The 21099-nt window shown below is 37.3% G+C and overlaps 1 protein-coding gene across 6 annotated transcripts in view; it reads right to left on the reverse strand.

Moving 5' to 3' along the window:
* The window catches only part of for (cGMP-dependent protein kinase for), a 98024-nt gene that overhangs the window by 18459 nt on the left and 58466 nt on the right, over positions 1-21099 (reverse strand). For 3 of the 6 annotated variants that reach the window (XM_069058762.1, XM_069058760.1, XM_069058763.1), the window contains exon 3: positions 10906-11072. In XM_069058762.1, the coding sequence (XP_068914863.1) occupies positions 10906-11072 (167 nt within the window). Of the gene's footprint in view, positions 1-3601; positions 3755-10905; positions 11073-16147; positions 17142-20638; positions 20795-21099 lie in introns of those variants that run through there. The other 3 variants (XM_069058765.1, XM_069058764.1, XM_069058759.1) reach the window with 3 other exon arrangements.

Genomic DNA, 21099 nt, shown 5'->3' on the forward strand with positions numbered 1-21099 from the left:
TTCTGTGTATTTCCATTACTTTGGCCCACAAATTTGCATATAATTAGCTAATTAGCGTCAAGGTCATCAACAACACAAGCGAGATCGTATGTCCATTTGACACGTTGATCAAATCAGAATTGTAGACTGGTGTTACCAACTAAAACCGGCATTTCCAACAAGTTACTAAATACTCACATGGCGCACAATTGATCATAACATAAGTAGAGTCATTAACTCGAATTCATGTAATTTTAATGAGTTGTTGCGTATGACCGTAATTAATTGGCTTGGAACTAAAACAGGCTTACAATTAACACTTGCTGCAATGTAAAGTTTTGACATTTTTAAAGAGAATTCTTGATGTCGAGAAATGAAAACACGTTAACAAGATTAAACTTGGAATTAAAACTGTAACTGTTGAAATAATTGATGGGTAAGTGACAGTTGACAGATGGACCAGTGCTGCCAACTAGCCTTTACACCAGTGAGTTATCAACAAATTTCTGTGATCAGTACTACTTTAAAAAGAAATTAAAGAATTTCAAGTATCTAAATGACATTTCACAAATGAAACAATAGAGATTTAGTTTTACGGAAAGTATGAAATAATAAACCAGCTTCTTGCTAAGTAAATGGCATTTGACAGGTGAAGCAGTGCTGCCCAATAATTCTTGCTCAATCAGAACTGCGAAAAAAAGGATCTTAAGGTAAAATATCAAAGAAATAATCAATTTAATAAAAATTCTCAATCTTAAGAAATGAGGAGTGGGGAGATAAAATTTATGATAAAAAAAGTGATATTTACCAAACGAGTTATTCAAGCAAAAGAAAAAAATCCATGATCATAAAAGTCAATTAAAATCAAGCATCAAAAATGTAATCATTATTTATAAAAAAAATTAATAATCGTTACTGAGCATTTAAAAATTTAAACCCAGAATTAAAGGAAATAAAATATCGGGTGTTCATTTAAATTTATCCACAAAGCAGGCGTTGAGGAGTCGATTGTGAACGCACCACTCGTCAGTCTGCAGAGTAAAAAGACAAACGACGCAAAAAGTGAGGTTAGATTTAAACAGCTGATCCGTGATGCGTTCACAATCGACTCTTCAACGCCAATTTTGACCGAAAATTGAAATTCCTGATTGAATTTTCTTAATTACTGATCAAATGACACTTGACAGATGAAACTGCCATCATTTTTTTTAATAGATTTTTCAGAAAATGATCATCAAGCAATTTCTCCAATCACAGTGTTGATTAACCTCGATTTTACGAATCGTTGCTTTTAATAAAAATTCTTAATATGAATGAGCCTCGTATAAAATTTACAAAACGACGACATAAATTAAGAAGGATGTTAACTTTTACTTTTCTAATTAAACTCTTGATGCCAAAAAATAAATATGTAAATATTAAGTGATTACAAAGGTTAAACTATTAATAATACTGCTTAAGTTAAGTTATTTGCCAGACGAAGATCACACAAAATCTTTAAATATTTTATCAACTTTCATTCTACTAAAAGTCTTAAAGAACTGAAGAGATGTTGAGTAAATGGAGAAATTTCTGCGTAGAAAATAATTGCATACTAAGTAGTTATGTAAAAAAACGGAACACATTCAAACAGAAAAAAAAAACTGACATTGGCTAAACGATATTTGACAGATGAAACATCGTAGCCAATTATCTTTTATAAATCAGGTTTGCCTCGGGCAAAATTCAAATCGCTAAGCTGCTTAACAATAATTCCAACTTTTAAAAAACTGTCGTATTAAGAACAGTTAAAAAAGAATAAAACTGCAAAACGAGTTACCAACTATCATGCGTTCAAATGAAAACCTGGGCTGAGTAGGCGTTGAAAAAAGCAAACCATTTGGAACAGTGTAAAGTTTGAATTTCCCGCCGTTTCACAAGAATGACATTTGTTTAATCGGGACATAATTGAACTTGTTCGTTTACAGCAAAGGGTGCCCCCCTTAGATATTTGCTTCGAGAGTAGGAATGATCAGGTATTCTATTTTTAATGTAAAACATTGCAAAGAAAGAAAAATAAACAGGAAGATTTTTTGTTTGTAAATTTTAGGTTAACTGTCAACATGCTCTAATTACAACTACTGTCACTCTACACTTTAAAAAAGCAAAACAATTGAAGGTTTCCAACGCTTCCCCAGCCCAGAATTTCATTTGAATGCCCAATACTGTACCGCTAACAATATTATGATCAAAGTGCATGTCAAAACATATCCAACTGACATCCGCCAACCAAATAGGTAGGTTCTGATAAAATTCAAACAAGATTCTAGAGGAAACGTATGAAATCATTAACTTGTGTAACCATTACGAATTGAATAACCTCAACCTTTACCAAATTGTCCAAGTCATAACAAAATAAAATGATACCGGTTTGACTTCCTCCAATTTTTCTAATTAACTTAAAACTGTGTACCGAATCCAGAACAATTTTCACTTGTCACTGATTTTCATAAGAAATGAAATTCTTCGCTTTCTTCCAGTCGCATTGTAAGTGCGTCACACTTAACACGACCATGACGTCGAATTTACAAAAATGTGTGACTTCCACAGATAACCTTTAACGTGTTCCACATGACTTTAACGTCAGTCGGGGAAATAAACATTCCGATTCGTTTCCTTTTACGTAGTACCACTAGAATCCCAAAACTCCAATTAGAGAGTGAATAATGAGTACTTTCGATAATTTTTTCCAACCCAGTCAATTTTTATGGGTTTTACATCTGTGCAATTTTTTGCAAATCTCTAAAATCCTAGACTTTCGCTGTCACTGCCGAAAAGCAAAACTACGAGTATTTCGCACACTTCTTTGACGGTCGACCTTGCCCGAAAAGCGATTTCTCACGTATGGAGTCCACCCGTGCGGTACTCTTCAATTTTCTTGGTCTCTTTCGTTGGGCAACACCACGTTGCTCCATTTCCGTCCTTGTCACAATCCGGAAAAGTGACCACATCGTTTTGCAACCTGTTCCCGGCGAGAGGCGCGGTCTCCGGACAATAGATAAGACAACAAAAATCGCCGGTCCCAGTCAAGGCGAGCGTTTTTCGATCGGACGTGACGTCGTCGCGTTTCGATTTTACACCTAACAGTACCGGCGAGGTCAACATTTTCGCGGTGGTTGAAGAAAGTAAAACGAGATTCCATCGCCGAATCTGACCAGAAGAACCGCTCTGACACTTTCTAATCAGCCGGGACAAAAAACGAGGGGGCCCACCCGGACCTCTGCTTCCTGCGTTACGAAACCGCCGCCGAAACGGTAGCGCATGGGAACGGCGGGCGGGCGGTGCAGTTTTTCGCACGGACGGACAACCTGGCCCCGATACTTTCACTCGCTGGCAAAAAATACGATATTTATAAAACGAATGTGTGTCATCGATTGTTTTGTAAACACGGCATTCTTGGAGGCGGATTTGGGGAGAAATGGTCGCCTCGACCCTAATAGAACTGCACCCGACGGAAGGACGCAGAACTGCACCCGACAGAAGGACACAGAACTGCATTTGACAGACCGCACACAGGGAAGAGATGAGAGTAGTATCGCGGGGGCGGGCAGCAACACCGCGACTTTTCGCACTTGATTCTTACACTTTGTTGGATGGAAATGTCTTCGGACGCGGAACTACATTTCACGGGTTCGGGGAGAGAGCGCGCACGAGGTCGACGGTGAAGGTGTGCGGGCGCGAAACCGTCGCCTTCGCTGTCTGACCGTTGACTGAGCAGGAAACCCGGCTGCAGGAAAGTAGGGAGGACCGCAGAAAACGCAGCCTTCGGTGATGGCGATTTAACGAGTGTGACGTCACACGTTACCCAGACCGGAGACGATGCAGTTTTTTTGATACTGATCAGTGCGATCGACGACTCGCCCAATGGAAATCTACACAGAACGATTCTTCTATCGGACGAAAACATCGACCAACGAAAGTTTCTCAGTTTTTTTTTTAGTTCTTCGTTTTTGGAATAACTTGAAATGACGGCAGAATCTTGATTGGGGCGTATGTGCTGTGCAAAAAAAATGCACTTTTTACAGCTAACTCAAATTAGTCTGCTTGACTGCAAACTTTTTGACACTTCGCCAAAAAAAAAACTTGTGAAAAAATTTGGCAGCGACATTCAGATCTCAACAAAAAGCTTATGACGACATCATCCCCCTTTTCGCTCTCTTCTTTCATCAAAAAGTCATAGCCAACTTGATGCCCTTTTCATTTGAATACCCGTTAGAATATTTGAGATGTCTAGGGCAGGCGTATGACAGGTGATGCTTCAAAATGTTTTCTCTACAAATATTCGAAAATATTGAATACGTACATATTTTGACATTTTCATAATTAACTACATAATTCAATAAACTGTCAAAGGATGACACATTTTGAAAGAAAAAGGGTATATCTTTCATTCCCCTCCGAAGGGAGGCGGGCTGCTGAGGCTTTCCAGAGCCTTTTCAGCCAGATTGGCGGGAAGATTCGGGATGGGTACGGTGTGGATGGGTGCGGAAGGAATGTGGTAGGTAGGTACTGACCCAGCAATCGCCTTATCTGTGATATGAGACATACCACGACGTGATGGTGTGAGGAAACCTCTGAAAAAAACCCACACCTGGTCAGGCGGGACCGGGGTTAGAACCCTGGACCTCCCGAATGTAAAGCGGCGCGCTAGGCGCTTGGCCACAGTACTCGGTCGGATCTTGAAATCATAATCAAATCATCTACAAAATTCCCGTAACCAAGGTAACGGCACCTTATTTTTGTAGTTCGTTTACAAACAACTTACAAAGAAGTAGTTTACGCACTAGTGCGTAAAAGTGACTTGTTTTAAAGTGAAATGACAATCGAAAAGTATCACTTTTCGATCCCGAGGGAGAAAAAAATCGTATAATTTAAAAGCGTTTTTTAGATATGTTGATTCTTGCAGTTTTATTGGTGCTCTAATTTTTTTCAAACCCGATTGCAACACATTTTTATGAAATATGTACAATTTATTCTTGTCTAAAAATGTTACATCGACATTCTCAGATTTCTAATGTTATGGTGGTTATGTGATTCAGTGATATACCATACATATTTATTTGATACGTAACTATCAACCATTTCATTTGCTTTTAGTTACAACCTACGCCAGCACTTCGACCAATCATAAAAAATCAAAAGTCAAAGTCGATTCCAGATACGAAGTACTGGATTTTTCTATTGACATTGATAAACCAATACATCAATATCAGAAACCACTTCAGCTTTAAAAAAAACTTTGAAAAGTTAATTACATTTCTAAATTTGTAACAAATTCATCTCTATTCTTGGAAATTTGTTCAGAACTTCCATTTTTAGTACTGCTGGAAATGACTGAAATTCTAAATTTTAAACAAAGGACTTTCAAAAAAATCTACCCTGAAGGTTAGAACTATGTATTTAATTTAACTTTTTCGATTTTCATTTTGGTTTTGGATCTTTTTGGACAATTATTACAATTTTGAGATTCCTGCTGGTTCTTAAGAAAATTTGTATTAAAACGCCATATTTCCTCTATTTTAACCTCAAACATTTATATTTATTTTAATCGTTCAAAATGAAACTAATTTTCCATGAAACCACGTGCTAAGACGCAAATACTAACAAAATCGCACAATTTATTGAAAAAATCATGATACTGGAGTCTTATTATTTTGTGGTGAATAGAAGAATTCATTCAAGGCATTCAACCTAGAACCATAGACACTGGAACTAAACATTCAATTTAACTTGCAAATTATCCTAGGAAAGTAAAAGTTTTTACAACAAAAAATTACTACAAAGAATGCCAGTCATGTAATTAAATTTTGTGGGATAAATCTAGGTAAACAATTTCATAGCAAACAATGACAATTATTAATTAAGTGTGTCTTTAACAAATTTCAAATTTTTGCTATCAAAGAAACTGTAACAGATTAAAAATTCAGTTTTTTGTACCACAAAAAATTAATTTGCATTAACAATTAAAAAAAAACAATAATTCGACTATCACATAAACTGCCACGTCAAAAAATGATTAACGGTTACATTTTGCGTTACGATTAAAGATTGACTGTACCCAGTCAATTACACGTATATCCCACACAAGTTCAATTGGATTCAGGTCAGGAGAAATCAATTTTTAATTATCGATCGAGCATAAAACTTCAAATTAAAGTGTTCCACTGCTCTTGTAACAAAAATGGCAATGGTCCCCTAACACATCAACAAACTGGTGTCTACAATCACGTCGATCTGACCTTTCCTCCAGACGCACGGGGGCGTTCCAATCTGAATTTTGACAGCGATATTCCCATTCAACCATTATTTGTTGAGTCTCAAGGCAACAAATAAATATTCAGGTACGGGAAGAAAATTACACGTTGATCGTAACTCTGTAATTTATTATTGAAGGTACCGAGTATGATTATACACCCATGTACCACAGTACTCGGGATACTGATGGACGCAGCAACCCCAACCGTACCATTATTACATAGTTCATCTCCAATAGTCACAACAACTGACTTAAGCCCTATTAAATAAATAGACTAGTTGAGAGAAGGTTTACAAGTCGGAGGCTGAGTCAGCAACGTCGGAAATTAAATTAGACTCAATTAGGTGGAGTGTAAAGGCATAAAATTAAATTTTCCATGAAACTAAATTGAGCTGTAATGGGTAGAAAGTGTTTTGGGATCATTTTCACGGGAAAGTCTATTAATGGTTTGAAAATGTCAACAACCCGCAGGCGGATTGACATAGGTCGAGTGAAAACGTCAACACTTTCAAAAGAACTCACGACCGCAAGTCCAAAAATACTCGAGCAGTAAAAATAATTTTCTCATTTCTTCAAACAAAACGCTATTAATATACTCAGACGACCACTACCAAGTGCATTTTTTCCTCATTCTGGCCTCATCTCCATTTCTTAACTTTTACTTCCTCGACAAGCAATTGAGTTAGCAATTTTTTGCCATTTTATCCGACAAGTTACCATTTTATGCCATCACTTCCAGTACCTACCAGTCATGCCTTTGGTTAGTGCAATAATTAAATGATCATCAAGGCCCACACACCATTTCCTTTTCCCTCAACGCTGCATTCACAATTTTAAATTATACTCATTTATTGTATCAACAACGTCCGCCACTCTGATCCTTTCAGATGATGGTGAAAACAATGATGCTAACGAATCGTTCGTGTTATTTTGAGACGCATTATAAAAACAACCTGAACAATACCACTTCTTGACCTTTTGCTTGGTTCTCATGATCCGAAGAAATCAAATTGGAAAAGAGCAACTGTGAAAAAGGAAAAACCGAAGTGGAAAGTTGTTAAGAACTACAATAATTGGCGGGAAAATATTAATTACACGCGAGAGAAGAATGAGATGTTTGAGATTGAAGAGGTCAATGGTGTCGACGAAGACAGTTCGTTCCTTGGAAGTAACAGAAGAATTTTCGAATCGAACCGGTTGTGTTGGCTGGGGCATTGCAATTAGTAAGAATGACAAGCTACTGTACTAATAGTACCTACTGTTCAAGAAAAAAACCACAAAGAAGCCGTGAGATTTTTTTTGTTGTGCAGTTGACAGGGTTCATAATGTCTGTCAGATTTTAAACAAACGATGACGATGCAGTTTACTTTCTTTTAGAACGTGTCAAATAATGTTCAACATATCTAGGTGTCAAAAATAAATTACTCCCCAGAATTCGAACTTTTAGGGAAATAACGTTTTAATATTGTGTAACTAGAAAGTCCAACCAAATATGCCGCCAGAAACCAAAATTAATTGTGAAACGACAAAACATCAATCACTTAGCGAGAAATTGGCCATTTGCAACTGTTACAAGGAATTCGCTGCCTTACATTTTTGATATGGTTACGATATCTTTTGTTTGTCACCAGAAACCACATAGCCTCCAACCTAACAAAACTTATGGCAACCTAGTAACAAATATCCCTAAATACTAGGGAGTAATTTATTTTTGACACGATTATGGTCCGAATCAAGAATGCGATATGACTTGGGTCTGCTTTAACAGCAGTGCATGGTGCTATCAATATTTGAAAACTTATGTTGGCAACAGATGTCATTTTTAAGTGTTGAGTTGTCTTCTTTCGTGCTTTCTTGGTTTTTCTGCGAATTCATTTCTCCGTTTTCATTTTGTCTTTCAAAAAGCTTTTCTTTTCAGAACTCTGGGCAATTATAATATTATTTACGCAATTACAAGCGGTGGAAATTATTTATTGATAGTTTGTTTTGGTTGGTAGATCCGCGGGGAATAGGGGGGTTGGGGAGGGTGATCCACGTTTGCATTTCTAATCGCTTAGAGATTTTGTTGCTATGTTAGTTTTTTAATCATAACTGGACTAATATTCCGTCAAAATTATAATAAAAAACACCGTCGTAATCAGAGAATATCGGTCTTTAGTTCTTAAAAAATACATTTTTTCGATTTGAGGCTTAGTTCTCGAGCAATGGAGTGAGGAACGTAAAAACACGGCAAAATTAACGAATTTTTGGCGAGCGTCGAACAGAGATACAGCCATTTCAATTTTATTCTTCCCATAAGAAGCAATGCTAATTTGAAAATTGTTTATTTTTTTTACAACCAAACGGCTACAAAAAATATTACAAAGTTGCTACCAAAAAAATATTTGAACATCGGCTATCTTCATAAACTACTCGTATTACTCCACTCTTTCTGTTGTCTATTTATAATTGTTTCCGAAAATTTTCCTTATTGATATTTAAAAACTGGTTTAAATTTGTGATCGTTGATTAAACTCGCTGTAACACATTATTTCTTCGTGGATTTAAATAACGGAAATTAATATTTGTAGTAGGAGAAACTAAAAACGTGTGTTTGATTCTGTGATCACGTCTGTTGAAAAGTGGGGTTATGTCCAGGTACAGATCATTCAATGTCAAAATCTCAAAATCCCCTCATGCAATTCTCGATATAAATGAAGAATGAAGTCTCTAATGAGTCATTTGGCAGTAAGAGAAACGTGAAAAATACCTGGGTAATCCTGGTAATCAGACCTTCCAATTAATTGCATTGATTACTACAAATATTTTATAAAAACTAATTAGACACCAAGAAACACGAAGTTCAGAAAAATGTTTTAAAGGGGATGAAAAGGCAGACGGCCTCAAACTACAACACTAGCCAAAATGTACATACAACAAAATAGCACAAATAGTTTTAACTTTATTGGCGACGTTTATCATTGTGAGTTGTTTTCCGTTGGCTTCAATAAATGTCTCGAAACAAGTCAATATTAACCGTTTGGCCACAACTTACAGAAGACGACGTGGCATTTTCTTTTTGAATCTTGAAATTTCGTACCAAAACTCAATTTTATAGATATGCGCACACAGTTTACGTCGAAAAACGTTTGCGCCAGTCAGCGTGACGTTTCTGTCAAAATGGCGCCTCCGAGAGTTGCCAACTGCGACTGGATTTAGTGTTATCTAAAATTCCCTATCACTAACCTAGCAACTGAAAAGTTACTAGGGACCGGTCACAATCAAAATGAATAGATATTATTTTATGTTATTGTCTTCGTTCGTGGAAGAATTATTACCAATAAATATTCGTAATTTTTGTTGAAATGTAAAAATTTTATCCCAACAATCTGACATTCGTAAATATATGTATTTTTAATGTTCTGATTTACAGTAGATTCTGAAAGTTATTTTTAGAATTTTACTTTTACTCATGATTTGGCCTTGATTTAATAATGAATTTTTTCTCGTACCACGAAATTTCCTCTTGTTGCATTTAATAATAAATCCTACTGCAGTTAATGCGTCAACTAGTTTAAAAAAAAAAAACATCCAAGACTACACAAATTGCAAAAAAAAAAAATCAAACGCACATCTACTATAGAAAAAAAACACAATAGAAATACAAAATAGAACAAATCACAACTTGATCTGGTCTTTACCGACTAGAACTGAACCGTCAAGTCAAAATTCTTCTCCAACCGTCCTTTGCCGCTTTCCACACTTCAAACCGTGGTTGTATATTTTATTTATGCGCAATTATTTTCGCTTCTAATTATATTCACCACAGTTTGAACACGTTGTGATTGTAAATATACCTCGCGTCCTCAACGTCAAATTATTTCACTTGTATAAATAACACCACTCTCTTTGCAATCAAAACTCGAATATTTATTTTTACTGCAACAAAATAACACCGAAGTTTGTGCGAAACTAGAAAATCATCTCGCCTTGACATTATCCGGTGGGCTTTTATGCAACTCCAAGCCTCAATTAAAAAAAAATCACACGGACCAAGCTCAGACGTGACTTTGGAGAGCGCAGCTTGAGCGTCTCCTCCAATCGCAGCTCACGTCACAACTCAACTGTCACCTTTGACGTTTGTTGTGTCATTGGCATTGTGATTGCACGATGCATTCATACATCAATCACAAGGCTAGAGCGATCGACATTTCTATAAATAAATTCTTGAATGGATCAAGACTTGCGACATGTCTCGATGCACCGATCGAGTGGGCGATAATCTCGGTTTAAAAATAATCCAGTCGCGATTCCGCTGAGAAAATGTTTGTTGCGTTCGGACACCCCGTACAGAGCAACGTGACCGGGAACGGTGAAAGCAATCCCGCTGTAAAGATCAAGGCTGGTGCACATGGCAACAAGATAGAACTGTGTGAACTTTACGCGAAAAAAATCCACAATGAAAAACTAATCATTTCAATATTATGCCGCCCGCCTTGAGAGTGTCCCCCAGGTCTATCTGCCTCGCTCCAAACTTTAAATTAGAAAGTCCCCCTCTCGCCTAAAGGTCAACAACATCTGACTGCGTCTTGCACGGCGACCGTCGTAGGCAACCGGCGCCGCCCGACTGTCTAGTTGGTTGTCTAACTCACCTTCGAGGACGTAGACGATGCTGCCGACGTCGCCCTCTTTGATGATGATACTTCCGGTTTTGTACGCTTCCGGGTACATGCAATCGACGATCTCCCTGATCTGGGTCATTTCGAGGTTCTTCATGAAGTCGTTGTCCAAGATGGCGGCCTTGATCAGCTCCCGGGAACTGCAACAACAACATTCGGATGAGCGCTACTGTGCATCGAGATAAAAGGAGAGGAGTTAACGAACGCCCACTTCTTCACGCTCAAATTGGTGGTGTTGAGAGTGACTGTCGGGAGCGACGAATGAATCGGATGGGTTTTTCAATTGATTGTTGTTAATTCGACCAGAGATGATGGATGATGAGGTGTTTGATCTGTTAATCGCGGCTACCTTCGCTGTCGTCAGAGTTGTCTTCGGATTTTAATTGGAGTTCAATGATTGGGGAAGAATTAGAATCCGCGAAAACATAAAAAAAAAGACTGAACTCGTAAGATGTTGACTTTTTTCCTGTTTATTCGATCTGTACAAGATTAGAGAGCAAAAATTAAACTTGTCCTTGATCCAGATTTTTAACAATTAAATTCTACGAATATAAATTGCTTTATAAAATTTATTGGCTTTGCAGTTGGTGCGGAATGTCAAAACTGAAACATATCATTTCATTTGCTACTTAGTGTGACAGTAATTGGCATAAAAACATATTTTACACTCAACGGAATTTTTTTAGGTTCAAAAACGGATGAAAAGTTTGTGATTTTCCAATTGTCATCAGGAAAATTTGCAAATGAAGATCAAAATTTCTGATATTAATTACATACAGGGTGTTATTGAAAGTTGTACAGATATTTTAACCACGAGCTACTGTCTTCATGTAGAACTCGGAAACAACCTCGTAGGTAAAATTTCGGCACATTTTAAAAATACACCCTGTATATCATATTTTACAAAACGTACACCAATGCGGTTTCCTTGTTTTAAAGCATATTTCCAATAGGTTACTTGGCATTGGCGTACATTTTATAAAACATGATATACAGGGTGTACTTTTAAAATGTGCCGAAATTTTACCTACGAGGTTGTTTGACAACGTAGAAGACTAAAAGCAATTTACAAAAATTGGAGAATAGAATAGAAGCCAGTAGCTCGTGGTTAAAATATCTGTACAACTTTCAACAACACCCTGTATTGTGAACATTGTGAGATTTTACGAGCTAAACCTGACCAGCTTGTTTCTCGGCTAAACTCGGCTCCCCCGAACGAGCCTTTCACCTCGGAGCGTGACGTGATGGTGTGACGCGTCACTGCCCCGGAATACTAATGTACGGGTGCGCCTAAATAACTTTTCAAAAATTAGAATCGTACTGTTTATTTTTTTGTCACTTCAAAGCGCTAGTCACTTGCCTTGATCAAATACAATAATCAATACCACTTGAAATAACAGTAATTTGAGTAGTTGGTTGAACATCCGTTGGCGCTGCTGCGCACGTCATGTTGACAAGACTTCGACGAATAGGTTAGGGTTATTTACGATGTTCCAATCAAACTACCAGCCGGACCAATTATTTAAATTAAATGGAAATACATTCAGTACCAACATAATGAAATACAATTTACTACATGAGCGACAATAATAAGACAGTCATGACAGTAAATTTACGGTTACGAGTTGCATTGCATATGACCGTTGACACTATTCCCCAACGTAAACACTCCTTAATCTTGCACTATTGCAACACTGCCCGTCAACTCTCGACAGTCGTGAGATATTTATTTGTGATCAAAAAATTTGATTGAAAATTGATGGTTCCTGGAGAGGCGCGATTCCGTTATCGACCGCAAGATGACGCCAATTATGGCGAAGTAAAAGCCATTCGAATGTGATTTATATCGCATACCAACAGCGTATCGTATTAACATTCAAACGATATAATCATAAATCATAAAAACTAATAAGCAAATTAAAAATATAATAATAATAAATAAAATCTTGATAAGAGCCGTGGAGAGTGAGTGGGACAAGGATGGAGACAGCAATAATGAAAAAAAAAATGTGTTGGTACAACAGAAAACAGAGGAATAAAAATCCGGAGAATAAACACACAACAATGGATTCTAATGGTGTGTCTATACAATTCAATTAATCATAAAACGGCCACTCAATGGAGGCGATATCGGAAAATCTAACAAAACTGGTCTCCGTCCAATTACGAACCGATAGATTTATCACCGATGTCGGCACCTTTGTGTGAATTCTTCTTCTGACAACGCTCATGAATATCAATGCCCGGTACCTGGTCATAAAATTGCGCTCACGCACTTGCTAATCATTTTATCGAAACACGATCAACTTCGATTATCGATAATATCGTAACGATGATGATCTGGAAATTTATCGGCGTGGACTTGAAATTCGGCAAAGTATACGGCAATTTTCACATTCTTGCCACTTACATAGTAGCCATCCACAGATTGGAAAGGAGAAATAAGAAAGAGAAGAGAATCGATACGATTTTCGCAACGCAAACACCGTTAAAGTATGTCACGTGGTGCTGGGTTTATGTGGTAATGATTCAAAATTAGACTCCGCCCATACTGTTCTCGATTTGTGGCGGAGTTGCGTCATTTGCGACAAGTGACAGAACAAAGCGATCAAAATTACCAAAGATGAAAGAAATAAATAGGATGAAAGGGAAGATGGTGCAGAAGGAAATTAAATGTGGATAATGGTGAAGAGTAAAATTAAATGAGATAAGTAAGGACGCATCATTAGTTGCAACTGATGGATTAGGACGCCCGCTCCAACTCCAGATTTGTTTCCACTTGAACAAAAAGGGAACAGTAGCGTTGAATGATTTATTTGTTTTAAAAAAATAAACCGCATCGCACTATTATTATTGTCTTATTTTTACAAAATTAGAACATTCTTTGCAAAAACGTTAAAAAATAGATTGGCAGAAGTTTAAAGCGAGGAGATTACTAGTCAGACGTGTTTTTGTTTCTTTAATAATGTTGATGATTCAGTAGATCATTATGGTTTTCCCAGATGGTTGCATGAGATAGCTGCGAAAAGTATATAGTGATTGCACAGATCATGTTATAAAATATATGAATAAAAATATAATAAAAACCGCTCACTATGGTTATGAGTGAAAATTAAAATAACGAAATGAAATTATGGACAATTAGATGAAAAAGAGATTTGTCCTCAAAGTTAGTATGTATTGAAGAGTCGATTGTGAACGCACCACTCTTCAGTTTACAGAGTAAAAAGACAAACAACGCAAAAAGTGAGGTTAGATTAGATTCTTTCGCTGAAAGGGCCGACCATTCCTATGACAACGTTGACCGAGCAAGTGATGAAAAATATCCCACCTCTGTGTTATAAACAAATCAAAAGACTTGATTGAGAATACTATTCCAACTAGTACCTTGGGGAGATTTTCTGAAGACCCCTTCCATTATTCAAAGCAAAGAATAATGCCTTTAGAGCAAGATCTACTCCTCACCAACTTTCAAAATATGCAGACTGTCCCAGAATTCTAATACATGCATATTTATCCTGAATCGGATTTTTTTTTTTAAATTAAAACGATGTTAAGTTAATGAAATGCTTGTTGAATAACTTTTATTAGATTGTGTCATTTTGGCGTTTTACAAGGAAAAACGGGATGTAGCCTCGCTGCTTTACAATTTCTCCCAATTTCACCATAAATTAGAAACATTTCTCCGTATTCTTGATTTCCTATCGAGTAGTAGTCAAAAAAACGAAAATGTTTAAATGCACTAAATTGTGATCACTGTGACCAAATAAATACTGCAATTATTGGTTCATTAATATTAATTTTATTGCCATTACAGTTCCGGATAAGTTTGTCTGCATAATTAATGAATCATTTTTCTCTGATTTGGTAACATAAAATTACTACACAAGGTTATTCACCCTAGTTCCAGCGAAAATTTAATGTTATGCAACACAAAATACAGTTTAAAACACCACCTAGATTTAATTTTAAATAATTTATAATCCATTGTCAATCATTTTAGAGTCTGACATAATAACAAACATTTCTTCTCATAACTTTACATGGAGAACAAAATGTCATTTTGACTTTTAAATGTACCTACTTCGATTCTTTATTTGTAAAACGTTAAATATGGCATCTAGCAATCTGAGCTTTTGGTATTTTGTGTTGCATAACATTAAATTTTCGCGGGAACTCTACGGTGAACAACCCTGTATAATTACAACTACAGAATTAAAAAAAATCTCCATATTAAATGGAGAGCAGAATTCGTAGGTATAGGTTGACGCCTGAGTCCTGCAACACCCTGTATAATTAAATCGTAGAAATTTTCAAACTTCGAGAGTGAATAAAATACAATAAGGTAATATCTCTTTAAAAAAATGTTCCGACTTTTTTTCCATTCGCAGAACTCCATAATAATTAATAACATGCTACACAGGAGAAATTAATTTACATAAATTAATAATAATACAAGGTCATAAAATGTCATATTCATCATGTGGCAGTTCGCCGAGACACAACACAGCATTAACAATTACTCTCTGAAGTAGAAAATGACACCAAAATTTTAGTATTCTGGTACTTCTGCAACGCCCCAAACACCCTGTATACCTCAAAACGTGTTATAAAATATGTGGCCAAAAAAGTGCAATTTTCATATTTTCAACGAATTTTTGGCGACACATTTCATTAAAATTTTCCGTTTAAAAAAATCCTTCAAAACAATTGTATCGGGTGTTCATTTAAATGTTGGCGTTGGAGAGTCGATCGCGAACGCACCACGGATTATCGATTACGGATCAGCTGTTTAAATCTAACCTCACTTTTTGCGTTGTTTGTCTTTTTACTCTGACTGACGAGTGGTGCGATCACAATCGACTCTTCAACGCCAGCTTTGACGGGAAATTTAAATGAACACCCGCTGAATATTTTTGGCAAACATTTTTGGAAAAGTACATTATTACGACTTGCAGGTGTTTGCGTTTCGTAACGAAATCTTCATATTTCATAATTTGCGAAGCGTGTTTATGCCAAAAACGAATTATTTATTGAATTAATAAATAACAAGGACCTGTCAAGCACTGAACGTCCCGAAGCAAAAATAACCACTCGCAGCAATCACCAAAGAATAATAATATGCATCAGATGCAACAAATTAAAATGCAAAATCACGGGTTTCAATATGTTTTTGACAGGAGAACTGTCTCAAATTGTCTGTTTTCCAACTTACGTCGCCGACTTCGGTATTTTCTTGATTTGCAGATCCGACGCCGACGCGTTGAGAGGCTCGGCGCTGATGGCCTGCCTCTTGATCCTCGGCCTCTCATCCCCCAGCTCCAGCTGCTTGGTGATGATCTTCTGCGTGATCGGCTTGACCACCTGGCGAAACTTGTCGATCTCGTTGTGGAGATGTTTGATGATGGCGTCCTTGTCGTCGAGCTCCTTTTCCAGCAGCGTGATCATCTCCTCCTTGAGCTGGAGCTCGCGGTTCTTGTCCTCCAGGAGCTTCTTCAACCCCTGGACGACCTCTGTCTCGCTGGGCGGCATCTCGGCTTGGATCTTCCGACGGTGCAGCACTTTGGTGATGAAGTTGTAGCAACTCATAGGTACATTTTTGTCGGTCTGCGATAGAAAACGCGATCACCCTTCCGCCCTTGCGCGCCGGTTACGCAAGACACGCCGACAAACCCATTTCTCGTCGTCGAAATAATCATTCTTTTCTTGACCCTATTTCGTGCGAATTATATTCTCTCGGCGCACACACATAATTACGCGATGGAATTTCGCAATGAAATTTTAATCTCGACGAAATTGCGCTTCAGCATTTCAAACGGATCAAGGATGGAAACGGTCCGACGAATGCCGCCGACGTGCGAAATCCGTGAGTTTTGTTAATTATTATTAAAGAACGAGTCCTTGAGGCAGACACGCAAATATTTGATTTTTTTCATTTAATTTTCCTGTTAGAGGAGCGTATCTTGATTAAACAGTCTTGTTTACGACGAGCTTCCGAGATTTAAACAGGATCCATTTGGAATCACAGATGCCACGTTTTTATTTAATCTAAACCTAAACAGACCGACTTTTACAAATTCCGCAGGATTTTTTCGAAAAGTTTCGCGTTAAAAATTATTTCGAAGCTATTTCGAAAACGTAAACGCCCAGAATTGTTTCCTTAACACAGTAACACAAAAAATTAAAGATGCCAGATGGCCCCCCCGATAAAATAACAATCTCAAAGTGAAAAATCTAAAAGCCAGCCACAATCAAAACTGAAAAATAGAATTCTAATTTTTAAATACGGTCCAGAGTTTACAAAATTAATTTTTGGCCTCCTCAACTCTTAATGACATGTTTACACATTGTGAATAGCTACGGTATCTTGATTTTTACACACTAATCTAACTATCTGTCATTTTACCGCACGGAGTTTGTAAAATACCACGAAAATTTTAAGCTTTCAGGGTCCTCCAAAAAAACTGTTAGCTTATCATAAATAAAGCCCAGACAAGATACCGCTACCATTGATCCGTTCAGTTTTCCAAAATGCACATAATTTAATTGTTTTCTTCTGAAAAATTGTGAATTCTGATGGCGCCATCTTGTGGTATAAATCGTAAGCATATCAGTTATCGGTATAATAGATAACTTTCTGGTATTTCATTAATCAAATGTCAGTCTTTGACAGGTCTTGCAAAATTATTGGTAACAACAAATTTCAAATTTGGGAAAACGAGTTGTCGGCCAAAAAGATTAATACATTACTAATGCGGTAGGCATTTTACATCGCTCGGTTTTTGTTAAAACACACCCGCTGCGCGGTCGTGTTTCAATCTGAAAACCTCGCGCTGTAAAATGTAGCCTACCGCATTTGTAATGTAAATAACTATTTGAGATCAATTTCAAAAGACCAAGATATATTCGCATTTTTCAACCCAACTTTCAATTTGGGAATTAATTAAATAATTACTAACGATGACTCAATCATATAGGAACCGTTCTCAAACCAGAACCATTTTTGATCTTCGTTCATGAGAATTGTCATAATAATGACATTTATGGCTGGATTATTAACTTCAGCCAAACTTTTTTTTTTGTGGTATTTTTTCCAATGAATTTTTCTCTGTATTCATTATGGATAAATGGTGCAAATTCCAAGAATAAAGAACTGGAAGCCTGAAATATTAACATTGTCTACCAACTTGGAACACTGTCAGTTTCTCTTATTTTTCATTGATGTATAAATCTTTTGTTCATATTAGTTTATATTATGTACTTCACGCCAATCAGTAGCGCTCGTAACACAAGTAATTTAACTAGTTTGTTCTATCTCCGTTGGCGCTGCACGGAATGTCATCTTGACAAGACTACCAGGAATAGGTTGGAATAAAACGATGCACCAACAACCAACTGAACCCATTACTTAAATTAAATGCAAATAAATTCAGTACCCACATAATGAAATACAATTTACTACACACGAACAAAAATAAGAAGACAGTCATGACAGTTAATTTATGGTGACGATTTATATTGCATATGACAGTTGACACTATTCCCCGACGTAAACATTCCTTAATACTGCGACATGTTGCAACACGGCCATCAATGATTTTGTTGTAAACTTTTATTATTAATTAAAACGAGTTGGACGATGCTCTTTAGTTTCATTTTGGATATTAAATCACTCTCAAATTGCAAATTGCTATTTTTTTTGGGCACATTTACGGTTTGCAAGAAAAAAACACCAGAAAGTTGCTTTGCTTGTAAATAATTTTATAGCGATCCATAAATTATAAAAGCTTTTAAAACGTAACGATTATTTCAAAACAATAAAATTGAACAAACACAAAATTAATTTAAGTGTTCAAATTAATTTAAATGTTCTTTTTAGATTGTTGCTTCGGCTCTTTGAATCGGGCCAGCACAACATAATTTTTTTTCAAGCAAATAAACAGTGACATTTTGTAACATTACTGTTGTGAGATTTTATCTAAAAATGTTGAAAATTTAACGACAAAAAAGTCGTCACACAATTTATTCACTTCAGCTTTCAATATCAGATTCAGGAACGAATCTGTTAAAATTTGAATTAGGAATTTCAAATGATTTAGCTTGTTCACTTTATCTGCTGCTCGTCATCGGAGATAATAATTTTATCTGCCGCTCGTCAGAAGCTGTGGCAATGAAGTGACACTTTAGCATTATCGATCCAGCAGTATAATATCATATTTTACTGACGTTTGAAGAAAAAATAATTACATAGGTATAGAAATAAAAGGGTAATTTACTTGTTTGAAATATGTCATTTGAAATTTAATGCTTCCGGACAGGAACAAACTTGTTTGTTGGTAGAAAATTTTATATTTTCCAGAATAATTCAATTTAATAACAAGAGTATTGTAAAAATTAACTGAAAAATGTTTTCCAAACAATACCCAGAAAAAAACCAATACGAATCAAGACTCGGATTTTGAAATATCTGCCACGTGAAAAATCTGTTTTGCAACTTTCTCCCAAGTGATGCTGACGGTCGTTTCGACTTTTACGATTATTTATTACATATTTCTTCTCTAATGATAAAAATCTCTGTTGTTTACGATTTCAATAAAAATTTTATTAACGACAACTGTCGCTCCAATTCGCTAAATTGCGAGCCGACCATCTGTCATAATTAAATTATGAGAAAGTGCATTGCAATATCGAGAAAAAAAATCACTTCAGCTCCCAATCAAAAATCTTCCCATCAAAAGAAACACTTTCCCATCAAATAAAAATCAACCGACAACCAACAATTTGTCACATCAAGTCTCCACAATTTGCGCAACCAACAAGTTCAATTATTTAACAGTGGAGGGCCAATTAGTGGCTCCAGCCAAACATTTCAAGACGAAACGCGTCTCTTGTGCAGACGGTGCTTTCTTCTAACAAAACAACCGATAAAATGTCATATTTGTGCTGCCATCGAAGAGCAGAAAACGCAATCATCTCGTTAACCGTCTCGGCTTCATTTTTGACTACGTGTGGAAGCGACTCCAATAAAATGTGTACAATATAGCGAAGAGGTAGGCTGGTAGATGGAAATCTTCCTCGCAAACTAGTTCACTTCTCGTTATCTGACCGATAAAGCGTTCGATTAAATCGAGTGGTAATAACGAGTGACGGGTCCTGATTGGCGGCGCGGTCCCCGAAGCCGGTGTCGCGCATTCACGCCGCCCCCAAACCCACCGGTATTTTTTTTATTATTGTTTGCGTTTGATTTACCACCTCGACTCCACTAATTTATGTAGGCATTATCGAGTCGATGCGACTCTTTTTGAACTTATTTACCCAAGATATTACCGCACACCTGCCGTACGTCAAACTTTAGTTTACCACCCGAGAATCTCCTCGCACATCATGCGCCCGCCAGCTGATCCTTCGTGAAGGACCCGCCACCTGAACCAGGTTAGCGCACTCTCGATTGGAAACGGCACGTCGTCACATGACGCTCTTTGTCATCAAATCTACAATTATGAGGCTAATTCGAAGGTCGTCTATTTCGGTCCCGCCATCGGCTCTTGATTAGGCGCGATTGGGAACGGGACGCTTGCACCGGTGCATTATTTTTGGGAGCGGCGTCATCCGGCTTGCATCACCGCAGGTGCGGTGAAAGCTGGCGAAGAAATCGCGACGTCGGCGGCGAGAATTGGGTTGTCGGCGGCGGCGGCGGGACACGCACCGGCACTGGTCCAATTCACTGTCACTGGCACTGGAGGTCCGGCGCGGCTTTTGACGAAGATGGATTCTAACTCGTGCGAGTGCGGACGTCAAACTAAACTCTGTTCCGTTGCTTCGGAGCGAATTAACGCGGGCTAGGAGGAGCGCGGAGGTGGATTTTTACCATCGCAATGCGGTTTTCCTCGCGCCTTGGAAAACTGACAAGCTTTTATGACTCGCGAGGAGCCAAAGCAGGGGCGGCGGCGGAATGATGGGTTCCGGTCCGGTGACGAAGACAATGCTCCTGTCACTGCCACTGCCAAAACCTTTCAACCGAAATAGAAGTGCATTCCCTCCGGAGGCAAAATTTTCCATAGTCGTCATCGCTGTTTTGTTTGTCTGGAGACGTTTCGAATCTGGGATGAGTTGTTTTTGTCGCACGAAAAAAATCCACTCGGAATCCATCGCTCGAAAAAATGTTTA

The sequence above is a fragment of the Tenebrio molitor genome, chromosome 9, assembly GCF_963966145.1.
Source record: "Tenebrio molitor chromosome 9, icTenMoli1.1, whole genome shotgun sequence".
In the NCBI taxonomy this organism is placed as follows: Eukaryota; Metazoa; Arthropoda; class Insecta; order Coleoptera; family Tenebrionidae; genus Tenebrio; species Tenebrio molitor.